Source organism: Cavia porcellus, unplaced genomic scaffold (assembly GCF_034190915.1).
Source record: "Cavia porcellus strain 051 isolate PalLab524CR breed Dunkin Hartley unplaced genomic scaffold, mCavPor4.1 scaffold_6, whole genome shotgun sequence".
Taxonomy (NCBI): domain Eukaryota; kingdom Metazoa; phylum Chordata; class Mammalia; order Rodentia; family Caviidae; genus Cavia; species Cavia porcellus.
The window spans coordinates 70749033-70768915 of NW_026947489.1; the positions used below are offsets into that span (position 1 = coordinate 70749033).

General features: G+C 36.8%; 1 protein-coding gene across 12 annotated transcripts in view; it reads right to left on the reverse strand.

The window, feature by feature from the left end:
• Rhot1 (ras homolog family member T1) overlaps positions 1–19883 on the reverse strand; it is a 69512-nt gene that overhangs the window by 9312 nt on the left and 40317 nt on the right. For 5 of the 12 annotated variants that reach the window (XM_013152213.3, XM_005003530.4, XM_013152215.3 and 2 more), the window contains 9 exons: positions 18588–18672; positions 18019–18164; positions 16719–16819; positions 14494–14624; positions 13176–13259; positions 10578–10697; positions 9077–9279; positions 7776–7871; positions 6075–6197 (listed from right to left, as the gene is read on the reverse strand). In XM_013152213.3, coding sequence (XP_013007667.1) covers positions 6075–6197; positions 7776–7871; positions 9077–9279; positions 10578–10697; positions 13176–13259; positions 14494–14624; positions 16719–16819; positions 18019–18164; positions 18588–18672 — 1089 coding nt within the window. Of the gene's footprint in view, positions 1–3546; positions 3661–6074; positions 6198–7775; positions 7872–9076; positions 9280–10577; positions 10698–13175; positions 13260–14493; positions 14625–16718; positions 16820–18018; positions 18165–18587; positions 18673–19883 lie in introns of all 12 variants that reach the window. The other 7 variants (XM_013152214.3, XM_063250963.1, XM_003469623.5 and 4 more) reach the window with 5 other exon arrangements.

The following is a 19883-nucleotide window of genomic DNA, read 5'->3' on the forward strand; positions in this document are numbered from 1 at the left end:
AAGTACTTAAGTAAAAATCCTGGATAGTTTAAACCAACAATCAAGCTCATTCCTCTAAAATAAGTTTACTACTTTCAGATTTATAAAGTATTTAAAAATCAACAGATTCAAAGGCATGATTTACACCACTGGAATTCCAAGAAAGCATTCAAAAGGAGATCATCTGACCACATGGTAGTCATCCTCCAAATATATTCAAATCCAAACAATTCTAGTTACTCATAAATCCCAAAGAACATAAACCCATCTCTAGATTTGAAGGCTGAGACATATTTCCAAAGAACAAAGTTTAAGTGAGATGTGTTATTGAACACTATTCTCACATGTTAAAGTTAATAAGAAATCAATTAAATTGGAAATTTAAAACAATTCATTAATATTATTTTAAAATATAGTGTTGATAAATAAGCTCAACAACAAAGACTTAAATTTTTGTGGTAGAAGGACTGAAAAAACCCTAACAGTTCAGAAATCAACCTGCTGAAACTGCCTAAACTCATGATCATGTTGTGATATATATATATATATATATATATAGATAGATAGATAGATAGATAGATATGGGGTTTTTTTGTTTTTGGCTTTTTTGAGACAGGGTCTCATTTTGCAGTTCAGGTTTGCCTTGAACTCCCAGCAATCCTCCTACATAGTGCTGGAATTACAGGCATGCACCACATGCACAGCTACATTCTTTTTTAACATGATAGACTATACTAACTGAAAATATAATCAAAGTTTAAAAGAGAAAACTAATGACATAATATTTAGAAAGGTATTTAAAGGCAGGAAAAACATCTGCATCTTCAAATTTTGCCCTAGCTCATAGCAGATTTCAATCTAAATTAGGGGGATATTTAAGAATTCTCAATGAACACATTAAGGTGGGAAGGGGGAGATGTAAAGCAGGAAAATGTGTAATATTTGGTAATGATTTCTGTCCCAATGACCAAAATTTGTACAAGAACACTAAAATCGTATACAAATTTAAGTTCAGTATTTGTCTGCTAGCTTAATTCCTTTCATAAATGTAATGAAACTTTCTGCCTACATAAGAATGTCAAATCATTTAGCATCCTTTACAATTCTGAATCAAACATTAAGCATGGAAATTCCAATTTCCAAAAATAAAGACTTAAGATTTACTGTTAAATGACACACTTCCTACTGAACAAAGTACAATGAAAAAATCTTCAAATGACTTTCAATTAATTAAAACTTTTTCTGTTTATACAACACTAAGAAACACCTAGCATGGCAATTCCACAGTAACCACAGGCTGCTAATTCCTGAGAAATAATAAGGAAGAGGTTCCATTCTCATTCTGCTACCCAAAAACATTTTCATGGATAAGAAATAAAATGTTGCATGAAGAAAAGAGACATTTTCAATTCCTTAAGTGTCTTATTTTTGCCTCTCTTTTCATAAATTTGGGCCACAGCTTAAGACCAGAGTTGCAAACTGGTAGCCTGCAGACATGCTCTGTTCTGAAGAGCACTTTCACAAACTCCTGAAATTGCCACTCATTAAATATCAGGGAAAGTCAGGTAAAGATCTTTTTTTTCTTTGAGACACTGTCTTACTATGTACTTCAGGCTGGCCCTGAACTTGTGGTAATCCTCCTGCCTCAGTGTGCTGGGATCACAGGCACAAGCCGCCACACATGACAAAAAGTCTGTCTGTTAATTTTCTGTAAAACAATACTTGGCCTTTACAGCAACCAGTGACCTTAGTCAAATAGTGACTGCCTTTCACCTGTGCCTTTTATTGTTACAGTCCCCATCTCTCCTTGTTTCTTACCCTCTGCCACATTACTCATTTACATTATATTTTAAGATCCTCCAACTTGAATTTTTGGCTCCTACCCATCTACCTTACTTACCTGTATCTGTTCACAAATCCAAGAAACTCCAATATGGAACCCTAAAATCCCACTACATTTCTTTTTCTATTATTTTTGTGATAATTGGGATAGAACCCTAAGCTTCACACTGAGCTACACCCCATTTTTCTAAGTAGGCCTTTTTATTTTGAGACAGGCTCTCACCAAGTCTCTAACTTGCTTCGGCTGGGCTTGAACTTGTGATCTTCCTGCCTCAGCCTCGATAGGGATGTGTCACAATGCCTGGTTATTCCACGGTACATCAAATAAATGAATGAAGTACCAACAGGGATAACAAAGTTCTTGACAAGCACACTGATTTCCCTACTCATGTTTGTTTTTTTTTTTTTTTGTTTTTTTCGTTTTTACCGGTACCAGAGATCAAACTCACAACTGCCTGCTTGCAAGGCAGGCACTTATGCCGCTGAACTAAATCCCCAAGCCGGTTTCACTGTGCAGTTCAGGCTGGCCTTGAACTCACTTTGCAGCCTAGGCTAGCCTCACAGAGACCCTCCTGCCCCACCTCCCAAATGCTGGGATTCAGGCGTGTGCCACCATGCCCAGCTCTCGTTCTTTCCATTTTTGATTATCAGATATCAGTACTATGAGCTGACACTATTAAATTATTTCTAATTTATAGACATGGCAAAATATACTGATTTCTTTTTAAGAATTACTTACAGAGTAATTAGGAGCAAGCACATCAATTTAAGGTACATCTTATTTCATTTGAAACCTGATTAAACTGCACTAGGAAAAAAAAACTGTCACCAAAGATATAGACAACGAATCAATCTGCTATTACGGCAAGGAGGATTTCCAAAATAGATAATAAAACAGGTGGCTTGTGATGCTAATTACTGGGAGCCAAGGTAGGTTCACCAAGACTAAGACATTAAGTAAATGTCAATTGCTGTTTAGATAAATCACTACATTGGCAAGTCAAAGAAAAGCCCTTCCTGTAATCTCTGATAAGAAGTTAAAATGTGGGTTGGATGACACATTTTTAATTGGCTGAAAAACCTTTTCCCAAGAATTCTGGACCTGTCACTGACAGAGGTCTTAGTATAATAATACAGGGTTTGCTCACTTTATTTCTCCTTTCTAACCTCATATGTTATACAACATTATTTGTGACCGATAACTTGAAAGACATATCTACCAAATTTGCAAATAACAAAATGCTGAGAGAGATATATAATGGGACAAATGATAGAAATAATGTTCGAAATGACTGAGCTAGAACAAATGGATTCAAAAGAAGACTATGACATTTAATAGAGATACACAGGTATCTGCATTTAGGTTTAAAGAGTCAACTAAAAATATCAAACAATTAGTGAAGAAGGGACAGCAGCTGCCTAAAAGCACTTGATACGAAAAAAATCTGATTTCAATTAATCTCAAGACAATAGATATGTACAGTGGGATGGGCTGCTAAGCAGTTAATTCATGCACTAGACAGGGGCTGTACTAATTTGTGGAACAGGACGGCCCCACTCTGGACTGGCCAGACTGCGTCGGGAGCACCGCCATCCATTCCCACTGGCACCTCTTAGGAGGTGCTCTGAAAACTTAAGGGGCTCTCAGATGAGGACAACCAGGAATGGTGAGGCCACTAAAACATCTAATTTAAGAAAGGGCTGAAAGAAATGGGGATGTTCTACCTGGAGAAGAGAAAGTTAGGGGAGGCATGATGGCCATCTTCAAATGTCTGACGGATTGCTATGTTGAAGAGGGAGTAGAATAGTCGTGTGTTGTTCTAAAGGGTAGAACTAAAACTAAAGGAGAGAAAGTTACAGGGAAGACATTTTAGTTTAAAAAAAAATAAAAGCAAAAGCAAAAACCCTTTCCAAAAAATAAACAGCACTCTCCCAGGAAGGCAGTCTTCCAGGTTAGGCCAAATGCTAGAACCTCTTCCAGCTCTAACTTCCCAGTAGCAGAGCCCTGCATGTAGTCTGGTTTGAACTAGCCTCCTGTGTTCTCAAGTCAGTTACTTTGGGTTACTCCTTACAAGACATCACGCAAAGGGAGGAGGCAAAACCTCCCCACCACATAAATGAGGTAATCCCTTCAAAGCAGTCCCCTGAGGTGGCTGCATTCTTATTCTAGAGCTGCAAGTGCTAAAAATATCACCAAAACTCTTTTAGAATGCCTTCAAAATTAGTTTTTTTAGTCACCTAAGAAACAGCTCCGTGGTCCACAGATATAGCTACTATACTGCTGGTGGACACAAACCAGGATCATTTGATAAAGATGAAGTTTAGTCCTCTGCATGCCACTGATGGACCAAATAACTAACACCATTTCTAACCAAAATCTATTATTTGGCTTGATCTTCCATTTTAATCAAGCTCAACTCCTGATAATGTCTAAATGATTTTAAAAACCTAGACACACACTAAATTAGACATGAGGTACAAACTAATATAATCCAGGCCAGTAGTGCTAAACCTATGGTAAGCATACTATAGCAGGCTGTTTGTCATCACTGGAAGCTCTGAAAGGTTCTGAGTCACTGACCTAGGCTAGCTAGCTATTTATTTATTTGTGGGTACCAGGGATTGAACTCATGACCTCGTGCTTGCCAGGCAGGCCCTCAGGCTGTTGAGCTAAATCCCCCAACCCCTACCCATGAATTGGGCTCTTAAATGCTCAAAAAATATAAAACTGACTTGAATAAAGGTAACATAATCAGAGTAAGAATATAACCTCCCAAGTTCACATTGCTTTGAATATATATATTGACATATATATTTTTCCCCTTTTGAAGAAGCATATTGCTTTATACGAATACTTCATGTTTTAGCTCAGTTTTAAAGACCTCAATTCATCAGTTTTAATTAATTAAATTATTTATTTATTTATTGGTACTAGGGATTGAACTCATGACTTTGAGCTTGCCAGGCAGGCACTTACACCACTGAGCTAAATCCCCAGCCCAAGACCTCAATAAATTAGTAGTACAGGTGTCTTGCGTATGTGTGCATGTTTTACTGGGAATTTAACCCAGGGCCTCTGCACTGAGCTGTATCTGTAGCTTCTTCTAAATTCTGAGTCAAGGTCTTGCCAAGTTGCCCAGACTGGACTTGAACTCATGATCTTTTTGCCTTAGTCTCCCACAGTGATAGGATTATAGGCACATGCCACCACACCCAACTCAGATCTGTTTTCTTTTCCATATTCCAGTGGGTTTTTTTTTGTTTTTTTCTCTGAGACAGTCTCACTGTGCAATTCAGGCTGGCCTTGAACTCATGGTGAGCCTCCTGACTCAGCCTCTCGACTGCTGGGATTACAGAAATATGCCACCATGTCTGGCCCTCCTCTGAGTTCTTTTTTTCCCACTAGTACAAGAAATTGCATTCAGGACCTTGTACTTGCCAGGCAGGCGGTGTGTCACTGAGCTATAGCCATGCCAAAAAAGTTCACTACATTTTTAGTTTTTGGTACCAGGAATTGAACTCGGGACCTTGCCCTTGCCAGGCAGGCACTCTGAACTATATTCCCAGCCCTCCTCTGAGTTCTTAAAATTGGTTAGTATCCTCATTTCCAGAAACAGTGTTATGAATAAAATGTTCCCTTTTTTTTTTGAGACAGGGTCTTGAATTAACTACGATTCTCCTGCCTTAGCCTCCTGACTGCTGGAATTAAAGGTGTGTGCCACCATGCCTGGTCCTCCACTTTTTAAAAATATCAAGACATTCTAATTATTGAAACTATTCTAAAAAACAGTTTCAAGAATAGAGAATCTTTTCAAGTGCAAAACATTTTTTTGAGTATTTTACTAACATATTTGAATGTAAAGTGAGTACTGTATACCATAGCATCTTTTCTGTGGAAGGATCAATGTATCTTTTCCTTATTGCAAAAGTTCTAATCTATTCCCACAACTCATGACTAAAAAATTTTCATCTCCCTACATATACTATCTTCTAATATGAAAGATATCTTAAATTTTCTATTGGAAAAATATAAAATCTTATTTTATAGTCCTCAAAATACATCTATTAATTTACAAACATTATTAAGGATCTTCCAAAACTAAGCATAGTCACCACAGTGAGGATTTTAGTGGAAGTTAGTTAAGCATCAGCTGGCTCACTGGCTCTGTAGAATCTGTATAATATATAGTTATCCACTTTTTTCTTTTGTATTTTAACAGAATGCCTGGTACCCAGTAAATAAAGTTAAGAACCTGTTAAGAACTGCAGTGAAGATTTTGTTCTTTACAGATTGCAGCAAGTCTGAGTTGAGGAAGTTCTGACAGATGCAAAATGTACACCTGTTGCAGGTGCACATACAGCGTAACCGGGCATGGCTGCGAAAACACACAGAAGGACAGGGTTGAGTTCTTACTTGTAAACAGGGCACAGGTCAGGGTGTGCCAACTTAAAAAAAAAGACTTAGGCATATGCAACACTCTTTGAAGAAAAGAAAAGGCAGTGTGGGGCATGCTAAAGTTGTGCAGAATTCCACATTTACCAAAAACATAATGAACAGTAAAAGCTTCCTCCTCCCTCCCTATAGAATCTAAATTAGCTAATGTTTTTTATTTTTTTTGGAGGGGGGATGGAATTATTATTATGTAAGCTTCAGTGGAATGAATATGCACAGCAATAGATGGCACCCTCATCTAAATTAATAAAAATAAAAATTGAGTAAGCCGTAACACCCAACAAAAGGACAAAGTTTGCTAGCATTTAAATAACCACCCCTCCTCCTCCCTCAGCATACACACATGCCTGAAAACCAGGAAGGAGAAAAGTAACAATTACAAAAAAGTCAAAAGACAAGTGTATTCAAATAAAAGATGAACAGTGTTGTCTGTAATTCAAGCACCCTGGTTCCCAAAGGAAATCCAAGTGCTTTATAAATTTCCACTCGAACAAAATACAGGGTTAATTTCATCTGCTACCAAAACACAGCAGCTACGTATGATAGTATGAAACTCTGCATAAAGACATAAAAATCAAAAATGGATCCAATTGAAATTAGATGTGAAATTTAGGGAGGCTTTCTGGCTCCTTTCTGGTTGAGTGGAGTTGCACCATTGGGGCAGAGACAGGGCAACCCGTTTCACCTAGGCCCTAACTATCACAGTAAGGGTCTCCAAGGACTGCTCAGTGGTCAGAACCACTCAGACAGACAAAGCCATCACACCACCCATGGCTCGGAACCCACTCCGAAGAGCACCACCTGATAAATCAAAGCCATCACTCCCTGTAACACCTAACCATATTTAGAGGTTTCTCAGTCAAAGGACTGCCCAATCTGACTTGCGTTAGCTTGTGAGATCTGAAGAGACCACAGCACACGGTAGCATGGTTGTGGAGATTAGCAGCATCCCAATAATGCCTAATTCCCAACATGAAGAAAAACAAGAATTAATTTTGAGAATTAATGCTCAAGACCTTCCTTTTTAAAACCTAACTTGTGATGGTGGACATATCATTGCTACTAAACTACTACCAGCTGTCATACTGGAATTCATCTGTTATTTTATAAAGTGAATCTGACTCTTTAACATACACAAGGCTCCACCCACCAAAAAGGAGAGATGCAAAGTTTGCTTAGCAACAGGGAGATGCTTCATGAGAAGTAGTTTGGGATTAACCATATGAACAAATATCTATGTATGTACATTTATCATATATACGCACACAAGAATTATGGTAAAATGTTTTAAAGATGTGGATCTAAAAACACAGTTGCAGATTAAAAAGTACATTTATATCATTGAAAGACACCATAATATACAGTTAGGCAATAAGCCTGACCAAGCAGTGCGTTTCTAGATAATTACTAAATGTTAATTATAGCAAGAAAGGAGACTTGGTCATCCTGTAAGAAAATATAAACAAAATTCCACAGAAGTCATAAAGAAAAAGTAACTTACAAAGCAGTTTTTAGAAAGACCCAGATTTTTCTCAAATTCTCTATTCTATCAGTGTTGCCCATGTCTCGGGAGAGTCTGTCTCTGTAATGATCCTCTCTGTAGATAACATACATGAGAGTTTTAAAGCAGAAGTAAAACATAAGTAAGGTTTTGCTTATCTTATATTAATAGGAATGACTTGTCTTCCAGTACATACAGAAATTCAAATTCAATTTTGTTGTATTTTTTAAGCATTAGTTAACTGAATAACAGTGATGTTAACTGATTTTAAAAATCTGTATAAATTAAACATCTTTCTGGAAAAAACTCAGTCTTGATTTACAGACATGTTTAATTACTTTACTTTATATTACAGTTTTCATGATGAAAAATATTTTAGAGACTAACCTAATAATAAACAGAATAAGCTATAAAGTCCTGAGAAACGCACTGCCTGAAAAACTTGTTACAAAACAGGACTTACACAAACACTCTATTTGAGGAAAATGCCATTAAGAATCGTGCAATTTTAAAGCAGTTAGTAAACTACAAAGATGTCCAGTTATGTGCTTGCACATATGCATGTACAGATATATAATAAATGTACATGAAATTTGAGGCTTATAACAATGTAAAACACGTGTATAGTGAAATTCCAATTACAATTTTTATAACACTTAAAGACATCCTATATCATAAACTCAAACATAAAATGTAAGTTCGACATAAATAAAAGGATTTTAATCCTTCATATGTTCCAATTAATCTACAGATACATAAATATAAAAAAAGAACTTTGTGTATGGAAATGCCTTATAACCATAAAGCAACATGATGCCAACCCTATTTTATTGCAACAGGATTATTTTTTTTTCCTTTGTGCAACTGAGATCAAAAGGATTTGTGTGTGTGTGTGTGTGTGTAGACAGGGTCTTGCTATGTAGTTTAGGCTGGCCTTGAACTTGCTGTGATCCTCCTGCCTCAGCCTCCCAAGTGCTGGGATTACAGGCATGCATCACCATGCCCAGTTTAAGACTTAATTTTTAATGCTGGATGGGAGGCTCTACTGTATTGTACTATCCTGTTAAGAGAGCTACAGGCAGCTCAAAAATATGAAAATATTGTCAGAAGTAATGTTTACATTATTTTATTATGGCACCCAAACCAAAATAGCATTTGTTTAAATTTGTGTCTTCTCATTACAAAGTCTCTTTCTGTTGCTGAACAACTTCTATGACAAGATTCCTCTCTTGGGCTAATAATTGCATGCAATGTTGTTATGAACCATGCAACACAAAAAGGAAAACAGAGTAAGTACTTACGGGTACATGGCCATTGTTGTCAGTTTAACAAAGATATCTTTACTGGGTGCATCAGCAGTATTGCAAGTGAAGGCTTGAGGGGGAGGCATTTTGTGTTTCCTGCAGAAATCAGTAGGTGAGATACTATATTCTTGTTTTACTTCATGCAGGTCTGATTTTGCAGCTACGATTAAGCAGGGTATTCTGCTATCCATAAAGTGTTGCTATGGAATAAAAAATAAAGTCAAAAACCAGTAACAAGTTGAAGAACTATTAGTTGATTAAATGAGAACCAAAAATTTTCTCTGGATAGGCAAAGTAACAGAAGTTTCAAAGACAGAAAATAAATTTTGAGGTACTTTGGTGATAGTGTAATCACTCTCATAAAACAAAACAGGATTAGGATCACTTTTCTAACATGCATAAGTAAAATATACCTATCCCTAATTCTTTAGATTCACTCTAATTTTCACAAGTAAAAAGACAAAATAATCATTTTGAAATAAAAAAATCTACTCATCTTCTATAGTAAGATTATTTCATTTTTGTATCTCTAGTCCCATATATATATTTGTAAATGTATTTATACAGTTGAAGTCATGCCAGATGTAACTATTTTACAGTGTTATACTGTATCTTCAAAATTGCTTTTAATGGTTGTTTAACAGCAGTTTTTTGGTATTACAAACAATGTTAGGCTGTATCTTTGTACATACTACTTTTTTTTTTCTTTTTGCAACAGGGTCTTGCTAGACAGTTCAAGTTGACTATGAAGTCACTATGCACTCCAGGCTGGCCCTGAACTCACAATGATTCTCCTGAGTACTGGAATTATAGGCATGCACCACCATGGCTGGCTCCCTACAGTTTTTTTGTTCTACTGAATCTTTTTTTTTTTTTTTTTTTTGGTACTGAGGATTGAACTCATGACTGCACGCTTGCAAGGCAGGCACTTATGCCGCTGAGCTAAATTCCCAGCCCGTTCTACTGAATATTAAATCTCAAAGTGACTGATATACTTTCGAAGCCTCTGATTTAGCCCCTTGCTCTGACTGTTATATTTGAGGCAACTAGCAATATATAATCCGCATGCATTCCTAACAGCCAAGAAGATGCTCCTTTACCACAAAAGTTCTTAACCAGGAATACACATCATCAGTCACGTGTAAAATAAAAGTTTTTTTTAAATATGTATGTGTAGCTAGGCATGGTGGCACATGCTTGTAAGCCTAGTACTTGGGAGGCTAAGGCAGGAGGATCTCTGTGAGTTTGAGGCCAGTCTGGGCCACATAAGCAAGTTCAAGGCTTGCCTACACTAAAGGCCTTGTCTCAAATACATAAATAAGTATGTCTATTCTCTTTCACTGCAGAAAGAAACTAGAAACTTTAGACAAAGATGTATATATTTTTCAAAAGGTCCACAAATGATTTTGTCCCATTCTTCTGGTTAGAAAACATACTGAAATTCTATTAAAACTCTACACAAGGTCATACCAAGTCACAGTCCATAAGAACAACAAACCTTAAAAATCCTGGCACAGTATTCAAAGGATTTGGGATTGGTAACATCATATACCAGGCACACAACGTCACAAATGATCTCAGCCTCAGTCAGAAATTCCGATTCTGAGATGTCATGCAACTTGTAAAAAGAGAAATAAGAAATGTAAGTATCATAATGTTGATATATAATAAAGTCATGATGTTTTGTGATTTGTTCAACTGGAGTTCCTAATACGAAAGCAATACTTCAGTGTAACTTTTTAAACTATCTTAAAAAGTAAAAATGCAAACAAGTATTTGCTGGTTTTGTAGATTAAAAATCTACAAAATCAAGTAAAATCAAGATTGTCCAGAAGCCCTTGCTGAGTGATACTGTGCCATGGACCAGCTGTTTCCTGACTGTTTCCACTCAGCTGATGAGACAGGACAAGAGGATTAAGTCAGCTGCAAAGATAATACAGGTAAGAAGTCTTCAGACCAAAATTGGGACTCAGATATGACTGTCAAGAGTATTTTTTTTTCTACCTCACTTATCAAAAACATAAAGCAAATGGCTCTTCACACAAAGGTCATTTTGTTCTACTTTTCTCAGTGCCTACTCTTCTCAGTGTTTACTGTAAAACTTTTGTAGCAATGAAGATGCAATCCAGGGCTTTGGGCATGCTAAGCAAAAACTACTACCGAGTCACATCCTTAGCCCCACAGAACTTCTTTTTTTTTTTTTTTTTTTTGTCGTTTTTTTCATTTTTACCGGTACCGGGGATCGAACTCATGACCGCCTGCTTGCAAGGCAGGTACTTATGCCGCTGAGCTAAATCCCCAGCCCCAGAACTTCTTAAATATCCCCTCTATGATATGACCATGACCCAACAGGACAATTCAGGACTGAGTAATATAAGGTAGTGTATACTGCTGAGAAAAAGATGAAAGACAGTACAGAGCCAGCAGTGACCCAACATGCTTCAAAGAAAACACTATTACAGCTTGTATAGTCACAGACATGAAAAATATGACTTGTAAACAACAGTGTAAAAATAAAAAAACTGGAAAGTCAGCCAACAATATTTACTAAGCCCCAATTATTTAGAACTATGTTTACAGGAGAAAAACAGGAGCCAAACGAGGTTTAATAAGACAATGACAACTCTATCAGAAAGAGAGTAAAATACATGTGCAAGCACCTGAAAAAATGAATTATTTCCAAAATGGAGAGAGAAAGAATTTTTTCTAGTGTTTAGTCTTAGGAGCTGCTGCTTCTCCTCCTTCTTCTTTTTGAGGCAGGATCTCACTACGTAGCCCAGGCTGACTATGAGCTCTCAGTGATCTTTCTGGCTCAGCTTCCTGAGTGCTGGGATGATAGCCTGTGACACCACTTCCTTCTTATTGAGGAGCTAAACTAATGAAAAATTTAGGCTCAGGAAGCCACTGCCTGTGGTCACACAATGAATCAAAGTGGACCAAGGTTGAAACTGAAATGATTTCTTTCTAAGGTATTTCACAGTACTTAAGATACCTCCGTCATACTTTTTTGTTTGTTTGAGACAAGATCATGCTATGTAGTTCAGCCTGGACTTGAGCTTACTCTCTAGCCCTGGTGAGCCTTAAACATGCAGCAATCCTGCTGTGATTACAGGTGTATCTCCTTATTCCCTACTAAATAGATAATTCTACTTAAACTTAAGCCAGACATTTAGCTCAGTGGTATAAGTGCCCGCCTGGCAAGTACAAGGTCGTGAGTTCAATCCCGGGTACCATTAAAAATAAATAAATAAATAAACTTAATTCAGATGATAGATAAACTAGAAGCACCATCACTGTTTTCAAATTAATTTTAATCAGAAGAAGCAGAATTTTTCTTTTTTTGGGGACAGGGTCTCACTATGCAATTCAGGTTGGCCTTGAACTATGTAGCTCAGGCTAGCCTCAAACATGTGGGGATCCTCCAGCCTCAGTCCCCAAAGTGCTCGTATTACAGGTATGTACCACCATACCTGACTAGAAGTAGTATTTTTAAAACAGTTGGGTGTGGTAGCACCCATGTGTAATCCCAGGACTCTGGAGAATGAGGCTGAGACAGAAAGAATGTCATGAGTTTGAGGCCAGTATGGGCTACATAAGCAAGTTCAAGGCCAGCCTGAACTACATAGGAGACCCTATCTCAAAAAAAAAAAAAAGATCAAAATGGAAGAAAGAAAGCCAGGCAAGATGGCACATCCCTGCTTGGGAGAGGCTGAGGCAGAAACACTGCTGCAAATCTGAGTCCAGGCTAAACTACACAGCAAGACCCCGTGTCAGAAAAACAAATAAAAACAAAAACCCTCAAAACAAACATGAACTAAAACAAAATGGAAATGGAAGAAAGATTAAAAGGGAAGTTCATTTTTTTTTTCTGTTTTAGTTTCTTATTAAGATACATAATTAAGGGGACAAATAGATGATTTTTACTATATCCAACTAATCATCACATAGATCACAGGAATTAACAATACAATGAATAAACCAGAAGAGAAAAATAAAACCACACAGGTTGACATACATCTGTTAAATAAAGGCATTTCATTTCAGTCATTTAGAAGTGAACCCAATAATCAAAACCTTATACCACAGAATTTCTTACCAATAAGTACTTCTCCTGTCCATACACATAAACAGTGTTGATCGCATAGTAAGATTTATGATCATCACGGATTTTCTTTTGCCTCTGAAAACAGAACCAAAAATCTCAATATTTACATTAAGGAATCATGGTAACTACTTTTCATCAATACACACATAAAACCTGTGTGTGTATATGAACGGTTATAAATAAAAGAGTACTCTTTTCTATACTACATTGTTTACAGTGAGCCTATTTTCCTTACTTTTAAGAGTCTGTTCTGCATAAAGAGAACGCAGTAGCTGAAAAGGAAGTAAACTGCACCACTGAAAGTATATTCTAGGGCCACCTGCTGGCAATTCTCGTTATATTCTAACTTGGTTTGATACGAGACTCATCTGGAAATGTATCAGCCTTACTACTGATGGCAGTAGTCAGAACTAGAATTGAGTCTGAAGTATTTACTGTGCATAAACTTTATACCAAGCAGTGTTAGGTGCTCCATATATTCAGTCATGTACTCTTTCCAAACACCATTTTTTGTCGTTGTTTTTTGTTTTTTTGAGACAGGGTCTTGCGAAACAGTTCAGTCTGGCCTTGAGTTCACTTTGCAACCCAGGCTGGTCCTGAACTCACAACGATCCAAGTGCTGGGATTACAGGCATGCACCATCACACCTAACCTTTTTTGTTTGTTTTTTGTTTTTTACTTTTCTAAGACAGGGTTTCATTTTGTAGTTCAAACTGGCCTTGAACTCACTATATAACCCAGGCTGGCCTCTAATCCATAGTGATCCTCTTGGCTCAGCCTTCTGAGTATTGGGATTCTAGGCATGCACCATCATGACCCACTAATCATCAGTTTGGAAAAAAAACACAGGATGGGGATACAGCTTGACGCTATAGTGTCTGCCTGGCAAGCACAAGGTCCTGAGTTTGATTTCTGGTACCAAAAAAAACACAAATAGTAGCTATCACCAATGAAACAGGATAAAGAGAGTTCAACAAGATTACCGTTACATTTTAAGTTATATTTTACTACAAAATGTTGGCCAATGCTTTCTAATAATGATCTAAAAATATTAATGGCTATAAAAATTATGTAAACTCAAGACTATAAGAATTTGTTAGAAGCTGGATGTAGGGGCACTTGGGAGACTGAGGCAGGAGGATTGTTGCAAGTTCAAGACCAGCCTGGGCTAGAAAGTGAGCTCAAGGCCAGCTGGAATTGCACAGGGAGACCCTGTCTCAAAAAGACAAAAAAAAAAAAAAAAAAAAAAAGGAAGGAAGGAAGGAAGGAAGAAAAACGTTAGACAAAGTTCTATATCCTGAACTCTCACCGTTAAGTTTCTTCCGAGAAGAGCTTGAAGAACTCCACTTTTCCCACAGCTTTTCATTCCAATTACATTACATCTAAACACATTTCTTTGAGTTTGTTTCTTCTGTAGATCTATCTTTTTATCTCTTGTTACTAAAAAACAAACAAAAAATGCTCAACATAGACTCAATGAGCCTCCATTTCACCATCTACAAAACAAGGTATTGTTATTACTTTTATGAAATGTTAAATCTATAAGTAAAAATACTATACAACAAACAGTCAAGCCATATGTGTAACAAAATAGTGAATATAATGAATCAGGCATGATGGTTCACACCTGTAATCCCAGCACTCAGGAGGCTGAGGCAGGAGGATTATCTTCCAGTTTAAGGCCAGCCTGGACTACAAAGCAAGAGTGTTCCCAACCCCACAAAGAAGTATCTGTGAATATAAGGTATCATTTAGTGGGAAAGATACACTTCTGAAAGTTGACTGTAAAGTGAATCTTAGTAACCAAATGATATTTATTTCATTATAAAATAAGTAACATCTAAAATGAATAAAAAATTACAATGAATACAGTTAACATTACATTTCAGTCTTTTTCTGTAATAAATTATGCCATAACTATGAACTACAAGATACTATTTCAAATCTGCACCATCTTGGAGCTGGATCTATACTTGGGAAAGGAATCTGTACACTGAGTTTAGCTAGCCTTTCGAGCGTAAATGTGAAAACCAGGCAGGCTAAAAAATAACACTATATCCCAGCACTTGGGAGGCTGAGGTAGGAAGGAAGGAAGGAAGGAAGGAAGGAAGGAAGGAAGGAAGAAGGAAGGAAGGAAGGAAGGAAGAAGGAAGGAAGGAAGGAAGGAAAGAAAGAAAGAAAGAAAGAAAGAAAGAAAGAAAGAAAGAAAGAGAAAGGAAGGAAGGAAGAGAAAGGAAAGAAGAAAGAAAGAAAGAAAGAAAGAAAGAAAGAAAGAAAGAAAGAAAGAGGAAAGAAGAAAGAAAGAAAGAAAAGAAAAGGAAAATGGGGACACAGCGGGAATTCAGCTCAGTGGCTTAAAGCATCTGCCTGGCAAGTATGATGTTGTGAGTTTGATTCCTGGTACCAAAAAAAATAATATTGCTGATTTTAAATTAAAAAAAAGATGTAACTATAGTAGAGCTCACCAGAGGCACTATTACTTGTAGCAAAAATTAAGAATGATAGAAAGATAAAATAATAATAGTTACAAAACATCTATAGATTAGAATATTATTTCTTTCTATCAAGATATAAATTATACTTATTAATATAAAAAGATGCGCACAAAATGTTACTGAGTAAAAGAATCTCACGGTTGTCTAAAAATTAGTTTCTTACTTTCTAGTGTTGAGTTAAATACTATCTAATTAAGCACTTCAAAGGGTACGTGAAGAAAGGCTATTTCGTGGAGTAGGGCTTCCTGGAAAATAGGACAGACTGTCCATCAACAGGGATAGAAGAAACTCCTGAAACGATTCTTAAATTTGTTACCTCCACCCCTATACGTTTTCTTTAAACAGAGCACAAATGCGTTAAGAAGAAAGTGTGATTTACATTACAAGATATGTTAAAGATTTACTAATAAGAAAGTTAGCTGACAGAGGTGAGAGATATAAACTCAGTTCCAGACAAAGACCATATTTTTTTTTCCCTTTCGGTTAGCAATCAAGACCAAGACCATATGTTAAGAGGTATTGTTTTAACATTTAAAGCAAATTAAAATGTAAGGTAGGTTGGTAAACTGTTTAATGCCCAAGGCACTCCCTCATTGTTACCCCTAGGAGTAGACTAGAAACAAAACTTCTACTCCTTTTCACAAAAAACAAAATCAAGCATCTCAAATCAAAAGATATTTCCAAATTATGAAAAAAATTAACAGCTGTAGATCTGGGAGACTAATGAAGATGAAATTTTCTTTTTTTTTCCTTGGTACCAGGGATGGACTCATAACTATGTGCTTGCAAGGCAGGCACTTATGCTGCTGAGCTAAATCCCTGGTCCTTCTTTTTCTCTTTTTGTTTTTCTTTTCTTTTTTTTTTTTTTTGAGACAAGGTTTCAATATGCAATTCAGGCTGGCCTGCCTCAGCTTCCTGAGTACTGGGATTATAGGCATGCAGCACCATGCCCAGCCAAAGATTTTTGCTCTGTAACATTTAAAACTAGAGACTCAAAAACTGTTCCTACCCATGACATGAATAGTATTCACATGCTTACCTGTAATGGCCGAAGCTTGAGACTCTTGTTCAGTCAGTATGGAATAACCTAGATAGCCCAAATACTCCAGGCATCTCTGAACATCTAAGTATGTTGTGAGTCTAACAAACAGAAGAATATACAGGTGAAAACTTCCTAAGTGAACATTAATTCAGAACAAAGTCCAACAGCTCAAAAACTATTACCCACCGAACCCAGATAATGTGTGTCACCCTGCTGGAATTTCCTGTGTGTGCAGCCATGGCCTTTCCTATGCTGCCATCCTTACAGTAAGAAGGACATGGGGACAATACAAGATGGAGACAAACCCCTTTGATCGTTTCCCTTGCCAGAGAAAGCAAGGTCACATGGACGCTCAATGAGTGGCTGGCAAAATTTACAGTGGGATATTTTATACTATCTGGCTTCCAAATCAATATACAATATCCTGCTTAGCTGAAGACTAAATGATAATTAAACAACTCTGAAAAGGTTTGCTAAAATCATAAAAATAATATAAAGCCCCAGAAATAAGCTTTTTTTAAAATGTAGTTAGAAAAAAACATTGATTCTAATGTTGAAGTTAATTTCACCAGTGCTCACATAACTGTGTCATTATTTTAAGACCAGAGGGCTTAACACCCTAGGCACAATGTCAAATAGTTTATAGCTAGGTTCCAGAGAACTCATTAGGCCTTACTTAAGACTTAAGAAAGAACGTGCTAGGCAGGGTGGTAAATCTCTGTCATCTTAGCACTTAGGGCTGAGGCAGGATGGTGGCTGTAAGTTAGAAGCCCACTGGGGCTACACAGTGAGACCCTGTCTCAAAACAACCACAAAAACAAAAAACAAAACCAAAAACACCCCTCAAACAACATGGGCTAGGGATGCAGCTGTGGCAGAGCTCTTGCCTAGCATGAACAAGGCCCTGGGTTCAATCCCCAGCACTGTGCAAACAAACAAATACAGTAATGATAAATAATGCAGGAAACCTTCAGTGTCCAGTAAAATATCCATTTGCCCACACACTGAAGAAGTAAGAACTGTACAATAGCAATGACAGCCAATTTTCTTAACCAAACGAAAGTACTAAAATTTTGTCCCATTTCCAATACATCACTCAAAAGAAAATCCCCCGATAAATTTATAGAACATTTATAGTTCATGTAGACCTATTTAACAGTACTACAAATCCTGATTAGGAGCAGTTATAATCAAAGCATTTCTTAAGAGCTGACAAACTTATAAAGTGACAAATGTAATATACTCTAATCTTAAAACTAGTTGTGATTTTAGACAAACAGATGAGAACTATACTTACGTCCACTGAGATAGGAATCCCTGGTAGGTTATCCATCCTCTTTCATTTGTACAAACTGTGTTATTTACATCTGGCCCCCAAGGTATGTAAGGGAAAACTTTAAACAAATCTTTAAGCTCATCAGGTGACAAAGCGCAGTCTCTGTCCTAAAGACACACACAGGGAAGCGCTGGCAATACTTAGATATCAAAAAACAATTCCCAAACACGAAAGCCCCTTCATTCAGTAAAGCTATTCTTCTAAAATAAGAAACTTTATATTTTATGAAGAAAATTCCTCACCAATAAGAAACCTACAAGTCTATCAGAATTATTATTATTATTATTATTTTTTTTTTTTTTTGGTCTTTTTTGAGACTGGGTCTGGCTATACACTCCAAGCTGGCCTTGAGCTCACTTTGTAGCCCAGGCTGGTCTTGAACTCGCAACGATCCTCCCACCTCAGCCTCCTGAGTGCTGGGATTACAGGCGTGAGCCACCATACCTGGCTATCAGAATTATTTTTTTATGAGAAAATAATAAAAACATTAATGGAAAATGTTTTTACTAGTTTTAGAGTTACAAGCTTACCAAATCATGTTTGTCAAAGGTGCTCTGAAGGAACAAATATGCATGATGATTTAATTCAGTAGTGCAATCAGGAGGGATTTTTAGCCTGTTGATGAAAAAATTTAATGACAAACCATTAATCAAATATTAAAATTTAATTTAAAAATGAATACAAAATTGCAGTATCTATGAGATGACATCATTTACAAAAATACTTTCTCTGCTGACTAGGATGCAGAAGGAAACAGTCCCTGCACTCTGTCTTTAGGAGGCCCACACTGAACTGAGGACCCTATGGCAAGGGGGAGAACTCTTCACTGGTGCCAGCTCGGACCTTCCCCAGGAAAATCTCCCAGGGCTACAGCACTGCTCCGAGCAGTCATCACAATGCTTATTGCCAAGCGCCATGTGGACTTTTCCTAACTATCACAAGGGCAGGTTGAAAGAAAAATTTTACAAACAATACTGATTAAATGGTAATGGGTTTTTTTTTTTCCTCCTACAAACAAATGTGAAGTCATAATTATGGGCATTCTATTAAGGCCAGTATTGTAATGAGGTGAAAATGATGTGAGGAGATGTTATTTTTACCTGATTTGATCTTTTGTGACCCACCTCAAACTCTATTCAATAGACATTAATCATAATCCTCAGTATCAAAAAAAATCAATAAATAAACATTAATGAAATGCACTGAGCTGGGTACTAGGGAAAGGAAAATAAGATAGGCTTTCCACTATTTAAAAAAATTATTTCTAATCAACACTAATTGCACTTACTTGTAGGATCTAGTATCATCTGATAATGTACATGTATGTAATATATAATGCTCAAATCAGGGTAATTAGCATTTCAATCCCCTCAAATACTATTTTCAAACACTTTACAGTTTTTTTGAAATGGACAATGAACTGTTGTAGTCACCATATTATGTTACAGAATGTCAGAACTAATTTTTGTATAACTTAAGTCTGGTACACATCACTAAATGTCTTCCCTTTCTCTTCTGTCTCCTTGTTAGCCCCTCATAAGCTCCATTCTACCTTTTCTTTGTGACCAACGTTTTTAGCTTCCACAAAAGAGTAACAACACACGGTATTTTCTTTCTGTGCCTTCATCATATTTCACTTAAAAATATGTCCTCCAGTTTATACCCACATTATTGCAAATGATAGTGCTTCACCGTTATAATGGCTGAGTAAAAGTCCACACAGAGTAACACTCCTGTATGGACTACTTTTTAAAATCCACACATGCCTATAATGCCAGATTCAAGAGGCTGCAGCAGGAGAAATACTATGATTTTGAGATCAACCT